General features: G+C 35.0%; 1 protein-coding gene across 1 annotated transcript in view; it reads right to left on the bottom strand.

Annotated features, from left to right (window-relative positions):
- Positions 1-17,133, bottom strand: part of DIAPH2 (diaphanous related formin 2) — a 248,566-nt gene that overhangs the window by 132,559 nt on the left and 98,874 nt on the right. Inside the window, exons 22-23 of the mRNA XM_086470539.1 lie at positions 15,020-15,259; positions 6,816-6,945 (exon numbers count right to left, since the gene is read on the bottom strand). Of these exons, the coding sequence (XP_086326665.1) occupies positions 6,816-6,945; positions 15,020-15,259 (370 nt within the window). The remainder of the gene's footprint in view (positions 1-6,815; positions 6,946-15,019; positions 15,260-17,133) is intronic.

Genomic DNA, 17,133 nt, shown 5'->3' on the forward strand with positions numbered 1-17,133 from the left:
ATATATGCACAGAACAAAAAGATAAATTTCTGTGGGTAGCTTATATTTAATATCAACAAATGTACAGAACTCTGTACTCTGGTTTAGGGAACGAATCTACTTGTCTCAGTTCCAGCAATTATGTGCCTATGTACATGTTTGAAGAATAAAAGAGTAATTCTGATGCAGGTAACACAACTTACAAAGACATTAAGAATCAATTATAAGTGACAAACAGGGAATTAGGAGCCCAAAATGCATTACCACTATCACTGCCAACATGAGTCAGTTGTTAAAACTCCTTTCCAAAGCACAAAACAGTATAAAAGTCATTGACGTCCTAAGTGATATACCCAAACATGAAATCCCTTCTTTGCTTTGGACAGATCATATTATCATTATTGACTCAAAATTGTTTACTTAAGATCAAATTAACTGGCAGCAAAAAAACAGTTTTCTGAAAAACAAGAAAATCTCAGCCCATATGATTCATTCTGGTTGAATCCTGACAAGTGTTACCTGCATAAATTCTGTGTGTACCAACCTCCTTTCCACCTAGCTTTTCTGGTTTACCTCACTGAGTAAACTGTAAATTGTAAAATATAAGCTTTAGTAGTTGAATGTGAACTGACTTTTCATACTATAAATAAAAATCTTTTAGAAAACAGATGTCCCAAATTCAGAAGCATAACCAGAAGTATTAGAGCCAATTGGTGAGAATAGCATCGAGTTCAGTAGCATTCTCCTGGCAATGTGGATATCTCCGCCAGAGCACTCCAGAAATTGACCTTACTTTGATGTTAATGTAATTAGAAGTGTCTTTCGAGATCTCAAAAGTTAGTTTTGAAAACAGAGCTTATAATTACAAAATCAGCATCCATTAAATGAGCATACTGAAGCGCAACTGCCTGGCAAAGGTATAAAGCAAACTGAAAGTGAGGCAAAGGAAAGAAGCAACTGGACTTTTAAATTTTATTCATTACATCCAGATTTGGAAGTGTTAACAGAACATGCTAAGTTCTGCTGTGTTTATTTCAAAAGCCCTTATTTTGCACTGTCACTCTTTCTCCACAGTTCAACTTTGCTTGGTTTGTGTATCAAACTGATACACACATGCTGCAATCCACCACGAAGCAGCCATGGCACTCTATACTCAGTGGTGCAAAATGGCAGAAAGTAAGGAACACAAAGGAAGAGAAGGAGTAAAGCTTTTGTAACACAACCTATCTGTTGTTATTAAAAACTCACTAGAGAAAGTGTTGAGCAGCTTCATCCAACAGACCTCCTTTCAGGCTCTCAACTTGTACCAGGAGTTTGGTTTTTCCAATGAACTGAGGTGCAAGCCATGCTTCCAGAGGTCTAACAACCTTTCTTATATCAGTGAAAGTGCAAATTCAAGAACAGATAAGGAGGAAAAGAAAGAAGTGCTGTTTTGCAGCTTTCACCTCTCTCTAGTGGCTTCTATTAAGGAATTCTAAATGGATTACATAATTTGAGAAGTCATTTAGAGCAGTCTTAAATCTGAATTGGTTTAACTACAGCCAGAAATTCTTAAATGCTTTAATTTCTTTAATAAGCACCAGCCCTTGAGAGTCATTTGGACTATTCTTTAATTTTGCCCTTGATATTTATACTTCAGGGAGATAAGTCAATCCTTAAAATGCATGCCATACAAATAATTTTGTTTAATGTAGAATCCAAATTGTAGCTTCAAAACATAGCTTCAGAATCCAGAACGACCACAATTTGGCGTACCATTGATTACACATTAGAAGACAGCAACTAAATAAATCCTCAAAATTTTCACAGACTGGGAATATTTAGTAGGCAACTTTGCAGAGCATAAGCCAATCCAGAATCTCCTTCAGAAATTGCACCTTGGAACTACAAGACAAAAACTATCTGACAAGTTTTTGCTGCCTTGTCTTCCTCACTGACACTTGTCAATGAAGAAGAACAAATCTGCTGAAAAACTTTTAATGAGATGATGCGTAAGCTACCATCAGTATGGCAATGCTATATGCAAATACAGGAGTGTTACTAGAGAAAGGAGTCTTCTAGTATTTAATGTGCTTAACTGTGTGTTTACTACATTTAGAAAAACACATCAAGACAGTTTCTGGCATTTCAATATTGCAGTTTATGTGAATGAGAAGAATGATAGAAGTCACTACACAGTGCAAGACTGACTTTTGATTATGACGCAAAATGCCAACTTCTGATTCTGTTATGGAGGAAAAAGTCACAGATGCAGGCATTAAATTTCTCACGCCAGAAGACATTGTCTATTTTATATCCACTGATGTGCCAGATTGGGCAAAATCTGTTTCAGCAATTTAAACTGTGCAAGGAGGAAAATAATGCAGATCTCTTTGTAAAAAAAAAGTTTCTTCTACTGCAACAAACTATAAAACTTTTGTTTGACAAAGAAATGACTACTACTTATAAGCATGTTTTAAAATGCTATACTCTAAAGCAAAAATGGCACAGAATGTTTTAAAATATTTTCCCCACTCTAAAATTATGGCATTAAATCACAGTGAAGTACCTGTACAGAATTTAATAATTATTACAAATACTGTAAGAAAGTATTTTTAAGCATACACATTGTGCATTCCACAGTGCTTCTGATTGCTAATGTCCTTTCTAGACAGATGCCTCAACCATCAGAACCATATGCTTGCAAATTGAAGACATAAATTTTTTTGTGTCAACACGAGTCAGAAATCTGTGCTCCTGTTATTAGTACTTTCTAGTCTACTACACAGACTAATTCACACCCTCCAAGGCATCTTTAACTTGATTTTACTCAAAATGCTCTGTGGTTTTTTGAACAATACTTTTAAAGGAATTATTAAGTGGTATGCCTTTATATCAGGCACAGGATTCTGTATGTTAAGCACTGGAAAACTCTCTCATTGTTTCTGAAAGACTCTTTATTATCTATATTGCATTCAGAGTTAAACTCAGCCCTTCGCTTGGAGTTTAGCTGTTCTTGGGAGTCCTACATAACTGCTCAGCTAACCCCAAAATCCATACTTTATCTATACATTCGAGGTATCACTACCTTGTCCAGCATGTCAGGAGAACATATAGAACAGCCAACGGCCAACTACAAATAACAGCATTCTATATCCAACTGATTCTGAAGCAAACATCAGTGGGACAACACAAGCTCATAAAACTTCGTACGACTCTACATAGCCTATAACTCCCACTCCTGGCAGACAAAGCCAGCAGGTTACATAAGTATCTCAAGAGCCATTAGACTTAGGAGGAGCTGGACACAATCTTCAACTGGTAAAGATATGGTTATGTTTTATTTTAAATACAGGCACAATGTTTGAACCATAAACTGTGATTTATAACTGTTACTCTTTTAAAATCTGAAATTAAGTTGTTATTATGAAACACATGGCTAATGCTCCTCCTTAAAGGAGTTTCAAGTTTAAAAACACATATCTTTTCCAAGGAATTCCAAATTGTACTTTTTACAACATGACTTTATCTAAAAATCTCAAACTTGTTATCTGACTTTAGTAAGTCACCTCTTGATTTTGTTTTGAAGTGCTGTTTAACTGAACCCACAGAAAGGGATGTGAATTTGTTCAGGTAGTTAACAAAATCACACATTATAAGGTGGTAAGAGCAAACACTATGAAAAGCAGCAACTAGAATAACAAGTAAAATGAACAAGGCAGAAATATGAAAAAGAGCCTTTGCACAGTTTCAACAGCAGGGGAACAAGAGGAAAACGCTGCAGACTCGGGGAAGGTAAGTGAATATTATGTCCAAAGAATCCAGTTTGTCACAATCTTGTGATTCTTTTATTGGTTTTCCTTTCATACAGTCTGCTTCAAGTTAGAGGGAATGCTTTTCCAGTAATCTCTTGATAGTTAATCAGTCTGACCTTTGCTTATACTATCCAGAATAAAACTGTTTCCTAATTTATTTTTCACTTTTCATAAACCTCTAGGTTGATCTTCCATCTTTAAAAAGATCAAATATTTTACTATACCTAATATCAGATTATTGAAGATTTTAGTACATGCATGGGCAGTTCATCTAATCCCATTGACCTTTCCATATTAAAATCCAGTTTTATGCTTTATCTGCTATTTGTTACAACAAAAAAAAAATCATCCGTTGTTCAGATGCTGGTTCTTTATTCTTATATGAAAATTAAAGCAAAACAAGACATTATTTTTGTTTACACGGAACTGAAAAAAATACACCCAAGATTTATATGAAGTTGATTGTGGTAAATCCTGCATTTGGAATTTTATGTATAGTACAAACTGTGAGGATGCCTTCCTCCCAAAAAGTAAGAAGCATACAACTCCATCAGACTGTGACCCATTTAGCTTATATTTCCTTATTTAAAATTCACACAGAGATAATATTTGCTGGTAGACTTTCTTCTATTTTACATATAACTAACTGATGCCAATGTCCTCATATCTGTAGCAAATTTTTTCCAAAAGAAGCCTCCTACAGGAAAAACAAACTTTTCTACCCCTGAAACCACTGGTTTATAAAACATCAAACAATAGGAAGTGAAAATCTTCTCTTCCACACAAAGCATGTTAACTTCCTACACAGAAAAAATGACCACACGTGACAGAGCAGATGAACATTACAATTAAACAAAACCCAAAAATTACCATGGGGAACAGCTGAAGCAATTTGCACAAATCACGTTTATTCTGCCAAAAATCTGCTTTGTTACGGAAAGCAAAGAAGGGCTGAAAGAGAAGTTTTGGTCATTAAAAATGAACAGTAATTTATGCTTCTGATAATAAGTCAGAGCTGTTTATAGGAAATGTAATGAGCTTTTATCTTACAAAATAAATTACAGAATTTAACTGCAATAAAACCTTTTCCATATATATTCTAAGCATCAGGATTATAAATTTCTTTGCTCCCATTAATATGCTTTTTCTCTTTTGGATGCTATAGCTTAAACAAACTTTACTAATTCTTCCGGTTTCATTCCCAAAGTCAACTTACAGAACATAAGAGTCTTTGAATCAAACTATAAAAATCTCAAGTGTTAGCCACAGGAGAAAAACTAATAAAAGATCATCAAATGTGCCTGGAAAACCATAAAGCTTTGTGAAAAATTTAACAAGAGACGCAGGAAGAAAAAGATTAAACTTAAAAAAAAAACACCTCCAGAAAAGAACCATCAAGTGGTAGAAAACATTTCTGGAAGGGAGATAAGATGACAAACTGCTATTTGCATAAATAAAATTAACCATTATGTTACTCTGTCATAGGTCCTTGTGAACACACTGGCCAGACCAGTGACACTTACTGAGTAAGGCTGGTGGAGAAAAGAAAGGGGAAAAAAAGATCAGTTTGAGGAAGTTTTCTGACTCCATATCAGAGGTCGGGAACTAACATTGACAGCAAACAAGAAAATTAATAGCAATAGTACAAAGTCTTCGTGTAATATCCATAGTAGTGCTCAGATGTAAATAGTCAGCTGTACGCTGTTTAAGCATGCACCTTTACCTATACATATGTGTATTTATTTATACATACGGTACATTCAAAATGGTAATGTACAAGGTACCTCTTTAGTCTCTTCACTGCCTTAAAACACAAGACCATCCTCAAGCTTATATAGACAGATCAGTTCCATTTTGTCAATGGGCATTCCTGCCAATGAAGTATTCCTCAGAAAAGAGGAAATTGAAGCACGGAGACATTTAATCAAACCAATAAAATTTAGTTTCTATGCAGAAAAAAAAAAAAAAACAACATTAAAAGATACTTGCAAAGTTTGAGAAGCAGCAAAAAAATTGTACGGCAAAGGCAACTACATAAATCTGTGAATAAGTTAGAGATGAAATATAGCAAAGTTAGGTTGATTGATGAACTGTTCCCTAAGTCCTTGGGGAAACAATAGTTCTGCTCTCACTAAACTGAAGTTTAAGACAGAAGACAAGCTGAAGGAAAGTGATGGCCTAATTAAAAAAAGTACCTATCTAGCAGCTAACCATGGCACTGAAGAGAAACACCGACTGATAGCACTGAAAAAAAAGGAGACAAAAATTTGCAAGAGAAGACTTGGACAGAACTAGTGGATATGTGTATCCAACTTCTTTTCATCTCTCTTTTCCTTTATATTCTTGTGCTCCCCCAAGGGTTTATTGTCTGATTAATCAGTAATGTCCAATCAAAATATACCCGTTTGCTTTATCTTCACCAACCACTACCACAGCGCCTTCACTTTTGATAGCTAAACAAGTGCGCCAAGCAGCACAGCATATTGCACGTAAAAAATCCAACAAATAAATTAAGTTTACTATCACACTCACCAGGCTATACTGCTGACTGACCAAGACTAAAATCAGTATTAATCATTGACTGTTATAATGAAACTGTATATTTCATATAGAGTCTGGGATCTTTAGAAAGCATATTCATCACTATTCAGGGGAAACACACTGTGTCTGTATGCACGCACACACGCGGGTGTTCACTCTCAAGCAACAAGACTTCAAAGGCTTAATGGTAAATTAAATATCACCATCTTTACACTGCTTACACAACTTCCAAGACGTGGTTTTGTAAGTACTTCACTGAAAAATGCTGCCTTATTTCCACAACCTACTTCAGAATAAGAGAAGTTACTTTATTACTGGTTTTCCCCTTCTTGTTTTTTTCTCAGGTCAATAAGTACCAGAAAAGCAAAATCCACAAGGATTATCAATGCTTACAGGTTATATAATCCTGTAATCTAAAATGAAGTGGGGGAAGTATTTAATGTCAAAGCAAAGAGCTATTACCAGAGCTATTATCTTTAGGTGATTTGTCTATTTGCTTACCTTTACTTGCACTCTCAACATGCTGCAACTCATCTGGAAATTTTAAGATGTCTCGGTAATTCTCCTCACATATTTCTGCCAGAAAATGCAATAGGGTTGTTTTCTGATCTGACGATTTAGTATCTCTAATCTAAAAAGTGAACACAGGAGAAAACAAAGACAAAAAATATCACTTTATTTTTTTGCTAATATGTTCAAATAAAATGAGTATTGCAGAAGTAAGCTCATTAGCAAAAAGTTACCTACACCTGTTGCCTGAAAACGAAACAAGTTATTTAAAAAAATGAAATGTGCAATTCCTTATAAGTTAAGACTACAAAGGGAATCTATGCCTATGCTGTATTTTTAAAAGAAAAATTAAATATGCTGAGAACAAAACTTGAAGGCAGTCCATGAAGTTCTGACATTTTAGCAACATCAGTTCAGAAAGCTTACTGTGATAAAAAACCAGCTGTGAACAAAGATTAAACAGAACAGAATTTAGTTCACTTCATCAATGCCCCCCACCGTTAGATTTCTAAAGGAATCCCTCTGAAATACTGCACAGCTGGACAGCATGCTAAGAGTCAGCATTTGCTCTTTTACCTGTCAAGAAACTCCTTGTCATAAATCCACATTTTTAACTGAAGCAAAATTGAAAACATGCTGCTTTATCCTGAAGACTTTCAGATAAATTCTATACAAACACATGAAATAAATGCACCCTGCCTCCTGCAATACAAAATGACAACAGAAAAGCAAAGGCAAACCTAAATTCCAGTAAAGAAAAGTTAAGGCGTCCCATTTTATTTATGAAAAGCTGCATAAAAATTGTGCACAGTGTGAAGAAACAGGTAATTGCATATTTTCACTACCCTCTCAACTGCAGATGCAATTGTTAGCGGTCTGAAATACACTAGGCTTCTTGAAGGTGATAAGACTAAGACCTCCTGTTCTCCGCTAACCGAAGTGCATTAACTGCTAGAATCAGTTTGCTATTTTAAAAAAAGAATTCTGAAATCATTGTTAAAATACAGGGCTAGTGGCAAATTTCCAAGTACACATCAACACTTGTGGCTAAATCCCGCAAAGTGCATGTGTATATGCAAAGGAACACCATGAACTTAAGAGAATGAGAAAAAGAATTTAAGGCCAAATTTAGTTTCTCCATTTTTGTGCAGCTATAAAGAATGAATGCATGAGTTGATTGAAGATTTAGTGGGAGCAGAGATTACCCCTTATTTACAAAGGCAGTAGAGAGAGTAGGAGCATGCAAGAGGTTGAAATGAGTGTACTTCGCTTTTTATAAAGAATTAGTATTACAATTATATAAATGTAAAGATTTTTTAACCGCATTTTACTAACTCATCTAGTACAGTTCTTATACAGAAGTAAGCTACAACACACACAACAAATGAAATCAAGGATTTATTTAGGAAGAATACATAAATGTGCGTGTAAAATCTCCTATTTGTTTTCTCATTCTCTAAATCACTAGAAGTTCTAATTCTATAATCCTCATGACAGGCTTGCCATCGATGTTCAATTTAATACAGCCCTTTCAGCTTTAAGGATTACCCTGTTAAGAACAAATGAGTGCAGTCAAAAAACAGGCTTTTAAAAATATAAGGTATTTAGGCAATTAAGAATGCAATTTAGTTCATACTGATTCAGTGATTAAAGACTAAACAATGCTAAGTAATGGTATGCAGTTAAAAGGTTTTAATGTGTTATATACATGGAAGTTTTTCCAACTTGAAAAAAATTGTAGATTTAGTGGCTAAACATCTGCACAGGAAAAAGAAATTGCATTTCAATTTGTCTGTGAACAAGAACTGTGGGATTTGCAGTCTTTGATCTCTCTGACATCATCAAGTGGATAAAGCGTTGGTTTTTTTCTAAATGGACAAAATTATTTTGCCTTCAGATTACAACCAAAACATGTTTTCTCACCAACAGTAACATCATATTAACAAGAGTTAGTATTAGCACCTGCTGAGTTGTTTAAAACCTGTAGTAAATATTCGTCCAGTTCTTAAACTGTGTCAAATTCAATACTTTGTCCCAATCAAGAAATGCGTCTCAGCTACATTCATCCATATTTTCAACAGCTAAGAGACACAATGGATAACATGTAGCTCTGTTTGATCTTTAGAATCAATATATATATTTAAAAAAAAAGTTCTAAGTCTCCTAAAATAATGAGAAGATAAGACAGGTGGGTTTTGAGTGTAGGTTGGCAGATATAATTTAAATATAAAAATAGAAATGAAAGATAGGAACTGGAATGCTGACAGCAGCATGGCTCTGTCTTTACTTTCTCTGTATTCACACAGTATACTTGTATGCAGGGTAAATTTTTTGTCTCCTCTTTTTATTATTGGGTAGAATTTAATTTTTTTACTTTATGGAAAAGACAATTCTGGGTATTTGGAATTTAAAAGTCATCTTTTAAGAAAGTGAAATTTGTTTTTCTCACACCAAGTTAAAGTGTCCCCAGTTTCCCCTGTCTCTCATTTTTTTGCTAAAAGCTTGGTTCCACCTTTACAGTAACTTACTTGGTATTGGAAGGTTGTACAGGTCTCCCCCAAAACCTTCGTTTCTCTGGGCTTGAGAAGCCCAGTTCCATCAGCCTTTCCTCAGTGCTCCAGCCCCTGACCACCTTGGTGCTCCTCCACTCAAATTTATCAACAAAAAAATGTTTTTTGTACAGAATATTGAATACCATGTTCCATAAGCAAGCCAGAAAATTCTGAGTTAAGCGCAAAAAAAAAAAGGCACTACCCATGATCTCCTGACTCTGCCCCCACCAGTAAAGCCCAGGATGCCACCAGCCTTCATTGCTGCCAGAGCATACTACTGACTCATGGTCTGCCACTAGGACAGACTTCAGGTATCCTGCAGAGTCGCTTCCCACTCTTAAGACAACAACTTTGCAGCAATTTAAGCCTGCCCCAAGTGCAGGACTCTGCACTCAGCACATCACAATATCACTGTGTAAATATAAAATCAACTTTACAGTACTATTATTTTCCTTCAGCCTAAAGCTAAACTGTCCTTTTATAAGCAAGAGTTCTGGAAAAGGGCAAGTTTAAGACCCTAGACTCAGAAGCAAAATACACTTAGGGTCTCTGTTACAAGACAGCATCTAGCATTCAAGACTAAGCATCTAGTTTCTCATCAAAAGACTACTATTAAAAAAAACCCCACACTCAGGCTGCTGACATATAGTCAATGTCTTCTCAACTAAAGAAATGCTTTATTTGGGTTAGCAAACTAAGAGCAACACACACACACAAAAAAAAAAAAAAACCCACTAATTTCCACCCCCCCTTTTCATTCCTTGCACTTTTACTCATTACTTTCACAGACGATAATGGTAGTTAAGATTTACAGTAAATAGTGATTAGAACTTTTTAAAAAAAATACGGTGGCTCCTAAATACATCTTAACAAACAATTCAATCAGAAACAGATCTAAATTCCAAGTGATATTGTGGGTTTGTATGGGAGCCAAAACGGAAAAGTAACATCCATTTCAGAGTCCTAAGTGTTCCAGCCTCTAGGCTGTAGGTACGTAGGGACATAGGCCAGTGCAAAAGAAAAAGGTGAACTGTACAAAGGGTTACATCTGCAGAAGTAGCCAGAATCAAATTGCTAGTACCCTAGGTATGTTAAGCAAAAACCAAAACCAAATAAAACAGGTTAAAAAAAATTATTTTGCTTCCCACCTAATAAATACATGTACTGGAATACAAGCTTGTGAATCCTAAAAATCCCTGCCTTTCAAATGTTTTTGCATTATGTCCTCTGTGTTTTCACCCTTTTAATTCTCAAAAGTATTACCATATTAGAGAACTCATAATGGCTCTCAGACCTGGTAAACCAACAAAACTCACTAACAGTAACAGAATTCAACATTAGGAATACAAATAATTGCTTTACTTTACATATTTGGTAGTGTTTACACACTGTAACATAAAAGCTTTTACAGAGCAGTGTCTGTACATCTGGCATTTGCAAAACATTAACAACGCATGTCACTGACTTAAGGTTTTCCAAACCTATTTATTTTTAAAGACAACACTAACACAGTCGTGTTAAAATTTTCAAATGCAGGTTTGATTCCACGGCCTTTCTTTACCTGAGAGCCAAAATTTGGGAATAACACATTTAGTAAAAAAAAAAAAAAAAAAAAACAAACAAACACCACCAAAACCACCACCCAAAAAAAACCCCCAAAACCCCCCCAAAAATCACTAGATCACTAGTGATCACTACAGAAAGCAGCTCCATCTGAATGTCAAAGCATCAATTTGAGTGATCATTGTCTGGGAAAGGATTAAAGACTAATATACACAGAGCATAATACAGTGCATCCATTCAAATCGAGTAATACACAGAGTAAGACGTTTAGGCCTGTAGCTCAGAAATAACATCAATACAACAAAAATCTCCCTTTACATGTAGTATCTTGGTAGAGCATTTAAAATATGTAAATCATACCATAACCCACTTACAGATTTTTTTTTTTTTTTTTTTTACAGGTACTTTTGGATTAGGTTTTTAGGTGTACAGCCAAAGTAAGGAAAAAACTATGTATGTTTTAACTATGCTACAGTGATGTTCGATCACTATAGCTATAAAAAAAGCTTTCCATAAATTTTTATAAGATTTTATAACTTTTCATATCCTAGACATCTTTCCCACCTTAAAAGAAAAGGCGCTGGTAGATAATTAACTAACATACACTAGTAACACAATAGTATTTATTACATAAAATACACAACGATCCACCTAGAATACTACAAAAGCTTTATTAAAACAGAGGGATGCTTGCTGTTAGTCTTTACATTAACTCACCACAAAAAGAAGTCGTACCCTACATATATCTAAAGCAAACCTCATTTCTTTCAATTAAATTTCTATCTTGCGTAACTTTACAGAACCTTGAGGTTTCTCCTGTCCTTGATAAGAGATAGTAACTGCTGCAGTAGGGTTCAGAACAGCAGTTGCATCATTCTTATACAATCAAACGTAGTAACAGATAAAAAGATTCACCTTTAGTGAATTAGTACAGCAGCCTACCTGAACTTCACCACTTCTTTTGCCACATCTACGTTTTCACAGAGCACTTAACACTTAGGCAATCACGAATGCTCTAGTGTATACATCAGACTAACTGCTACTGCTTCCAGTCTTGATACAGTACATGAATTCTAATGTGATCTCTCTTATTTGAGCAAAATTAAGTCTCTGTCTTCTGTCAAAGGTTGTTTACAAATAATTTCTTCCTTCAGTAACATTATACACTGCAATATAACACCCAGAAAGATTATCTGGTTTTAAGGATTTGCAATTACTATACAAGCATTTGCTTTTTCACTATGACCAGACAGGTTTGAATTCGTGCTTGCTTTTCTTCATTTTTCTTTATGGTTTTTTAATAGAAGTTATAACTTAATAACAGATTTCTGTATATGAAATGACCAGCTCTGTTTTAAAAACATTTATTTTACAAAACCATTTATCCCAGATCAATACCTGCCTTTTTTCTTTTCTTTTTTTCAAACCATATAACCTAAATATTACATCTACTAAAGAGACAATTAATTTTAAGATTGTTCAAGGATGAAAAAAAAAAAATCAATTAAAAAACCAATTAAAAAATCAGATTTTATTGACAAGTGAATTCATCATGTTAGGATACCTCATCATGAAAACAACCCTACGTGTATTCTGCACATAGAAAATGTGTACATATACACGTGTCCTCCCTGGCTGACAGCTGGCTCAAAAAAAATTAAAAGCTTTCTTATCATGGACAGAAAGTCCACAGACATTAAAGATAATATAAATTGGTGGTCTAAAAAAGAAATACCACTTATTTCCCTAATTGCCCTCTTCAGCCAAGAAATATAAATTAGAAATTTTAATTCACAGCAAGGTTTCAGTAAACAGGGCAATACACTTACCCTACCATGCTCACACATGCATAAGTTTTCATTTTCACAGTGAAGGCCAATTATTGACCAACGATCATAAATTTTGAGACTGTTTGGATAAAGTAATAAATCTGGCAAGTGGCTAGACAGGTATTAAACCAGGTGCTTATAAAAGATATCAGCACTCGATATAGTTTAATATTTTGTACTATTCATAACAGCTAACAAAGGCCTGTCAGACTGCAGTGTTAGTTAACAACACAAAGCAAACAAAGCCATCTTAATATGATGGGCGAAAAATGGGAGAGCAGAGTTTGAAAGCTATTAAACAAAGGAACCAAATGCAATTATCGATTGAAAATAACCTATTCATAAAGAGTCATTACTCAAACATAAATTTGCATTCTTAACAGTATTTTTTTAAAAGTCCATTACAAATACCAACTGTGTAAACATCTCTTATTTATAAAATTAAACATCAATGGAGTAAAAGGTTACTTCTCTAAATATGATACCAAAACATAAGTACAGGTACAAAACCATTGAGAAAAAATAAGTCTTGCAAAAGCACATTGTTATACTAATCTAATTCAAATTAGAATGGCAAATACATAAAGCAATGAAAGGTTCAAATAGCAGAAAATATCTTTTAACTTGAGTTATAAACAGTAAATTCAAGCTGCAGACAACGCACATGTCACACTGTCCAGAGAAACTCATCTACATTTTCATTAACTGAGTTTGGAACTTATTCACAAGGTTTAATCAATATGTAGAGCTATTAATGATACATAGATCTTGGTAAGCCTTCTTTTTTTGCTCCAACCATCACTGTCTCTGTGATTATCCGATTTATAGACATCACCTCATAACAAAATATACCTAGTACCTTTCATTACAGAGAACGTTTAAGTATTTTCTCTAAATCTCACAGGAGAAAAAAAAAAAAAAAAAAGAACACTTCCCTCAGAAATATCGCTCTTGAAAACAAAAAAAAGTTAACAAATAGATTTTCTGAGGGCAAGGCTGAATTAAATAGCCATAGATTTTTGTCTCTATTTTAAATGGAATTTAGATGTAAGCAGACACAGCTATGCTTCAGCAATTACTCAGCTGAGCAGAGAACAACTTTCAGCATTCGTCAATCCACATCAGCTGTGTCAACATCTGTGGGATTTGCATTGACAGCAATGCATAAATCTATCACCTGGAGTGCAAGAATACTTTCTCAAATCTATGCTATGCCAGAGTGCCATCCATGCACAGTCATCATGTCCCCTCCCCCTCATTAACAAGTAGTTTTCTACTTGAAACATTAATTTCCCTTTAGATTCCACTATTACTGACAAGAAAATGCAGCATCAGACCTATGAAAAAAATCCTTCAACTTGGCCTCTCTTTAAAAAAAGCTACTCAAGAATGAAAGCTTTTGCCAGGTGATGGTTTTTATTTTATTGGAAGTTAGCAACATGTTTGCATTAAACTACACCAAGCAGAGTCTTTCTCTACTGAAATATGTCAGGTCACACTTCCTGTGTATTTGAAATATTTTTCTCCCCCACGGTTAAATGTCCTTGAGGTACACATCAGATTTCCTCATGGTGCCCAACAGAAAGGACTTGAAACCTGTATCCTCTGATTAGGCCAGACAAAAAAAAAATAACTGAAAAATTCTGCTGCAAGATTTATGCTAACTTTCCTTTTTAATCTGTTTACAAATGTTCCATCTGCTTTCTAAGGTCTAAGATGGTCATGGTCAGGTCAAAGTCTTACACGCAGTTTACCATATAAACAAACAAGCGCTGCGCATTAAATTCTGACTGCTATAGATTATGAAGTTCTCATTGCATCCCATATTTTGCCACTACAATTGAAGTTAAACTTCGGTTAACAACGTTCATCTTTAATCCCAAATACTTACTTTGGTGACAGTGCTTGAGAGATAGCTGGGTAGAAGATGGGAAGAAAGACAAGTAGCTAGAGCTATTTAACACATTCAGAGCTCTATTCAGATCGAAAAAGCCATTCTACTTGAATACTCCAGAAAGTCTCAGAACAGACTTACAATTAAACTGCCTTAAATCGCCAGTGCACTGAGAAAGACAGCTATAGCAGGTGACCATCCTAGAAATGCTTACTCTGTATTTGTCTACCTGTTATTAAAACAGAAGTGCAGTCAGTAAACTACACTGATTGAATGTTTTTCGCTGTTCAGGGCACTCTCTCAAGTGTCATGAGTTTTATGAATCTGCACTTAAAAAGTTTTATAGCTTCATCTTACCTTGCAAAGAAAACTGATGTTAAAACCAAGAGACTGTGCGTTTCTGGAGCCAGAGTTCATGTAGTTTCCAAGGAACAGCACTAACTCCAAAAGCTTACTAAAGCTTTCACTCTTCTTCAGCTCCTCACAAGCCAGTGTAACTGCCATAATGTCAGGTTTGATATTGTTCACGTGCTCTTCAAACATAAGCCTGAAAAGGATCCCATTGAGACGTGACCGCAACATTTTCACTGAACTCATCTACAAAATAAGAAACATTAAATTAGAACAAAACCTGAAATGCTTATTTATGCAAAATAGCTTATATTAAAAAGCAATATTGTGCAGCCAGCAAGACATCAGTTTCTATATGTTTTCATTGCCTATCTTGTATTTCCAGGAATCCGCACCTGCCCACAGGTATTCTTCCCCAAACCACACACTTTGCCTGAAAAAATTCAGTGAAGCAACATTCCGAAAATAAGACTGTGCTTTGTGTTACCAAACTATTCAACTTGTCAATTCCAAACTCACCGGTAATAAACGCACACTGACAAATCCCTTCCTTGCAGCAAAGGAAATGTAAACCAGTTCTACCAGTTAACAAGAACTGAAGATCATCCTGAAGGTACATTTGGCAAACTCTTCATTACATCTCCAGTGAAGTTACCCTTGAAATCTCTTACCAATTTCCTAAAACTAAGCTTCTCAGTTTTTCTTCCTTCAAAAATGGTACAACTGCCTCTCAAATGTGTGTTCTGATACCAGCATAAACGCAAACAGCTACACTTCAGTCTGATTAAGCTAAAGAATTATACTTTCCATTTTCAGACTCTTACCAAGCTGACACACAGCTCTCAACTTGCTCATGGTCATGGGGAGAGCAACAGGGGAGAGACACAATGAATTCTTAGGGAGCCTTGTGGAAGCACATAGGAATACCTAAGTGAGTTTGAGACACAGGAGGTCAGGATTCACTAGTCAAATACTTGTATATTAGATGTATCAGATATTCCTGATGTGATCTATTAATTGTGACACTTCCATACAACATCAGTGCTACATTTAACAAGGTGTTTATTCTTGCAGTTTTTAAATAAAATGAAACCCAAACCGGTTTTTGTGCAGTTATCTATCTACACTTACAGTAAGTTATAAAATAAATAATATGAAAGCTACCAGTATTGATAACTACCAAATAAGCGCAAAAGTATTTAAAGATAGACTGTGGTATATATTTGATCCTAAGACTTTTCAAGTTCACACCATCAAAAAGCCTCAATCTGTGTATCCCAAAGAATAATTAAGATTCAGAAAGTGAATAAAGAGGTTTTGTCTGAAATTGATGACAGTAAGTTTTATATGAAAAGCAATATACCTAGAGATATCAAAGTAAGGATGTATTTCTGGAATACTCTATCAGTACTGACACCACGACATCATACTTTGCAGGCAACATACTGCCTGCTTTTTAACTTCTTGTCTTCTTGCCCTTTTAAACAAATTTTGTAAAACTACTGCTGAAAATACTATCACCCTTATGTTTCAGACACCTTGCAAAAGGCAGTATACAAATAATTCCTTCGTGATCTGGTAAAAAGACGGGAGGTTATAAATCACAGCGTTGTAACATGGTAAATGACAGAGATACTGAAAAGTAGCTGCAATAGTGATTCATTAGTTTAAATCCCCAAGACCAATTTCATTAGACTAGCTACCAACATGGCCATGTCTTTCATGTTTTTCATAAGTGATTAGTTAAATTTCCTTCTACTTAGCAGCAGACTAACTTACAAGAGATATTTAAATTTAAGAGAAAAACATGTACCGAGAATTTTTGATCCACTTAAAATTTTTCATTTAAATGCAAGAATAATTACCTTCCAAATCTAACTCCTAATTTTAATTAGCAGAGTACAGAAAGATTTCTCCCCCTATGCACTCACCATCAGTGGTGTTCCTGAAGCACTTCATCCCCGTGCAAGAAAAGCTCTATGTGATAAATTACAGATCTTGACTATCATAACAAAGATATTTATGTGCTCCTGTCTCTGTTGCCCAAAGCTTTACCATGGCTCTTTGAGGAACCATGATTTTTCTACTAGTGTTACCTACTAGACAGCTACCAGAAACAG

The sequence above is a fragment of the Leptosomus discolor genome, chromosome 9 (genome assembly GCF_034619465.1).
Source record: "Leptosomus discolor isolate bLepDis1 chromosome 9, bLepDis1.hap2, whole genome shotgun sequence".
Taxonomy (NCBI): Eukaryota; Metazoa; Chordata; class Aves; order Leptosomiformes; family Leptosomidae; genus Leptosomus; species Leptosomus discolor.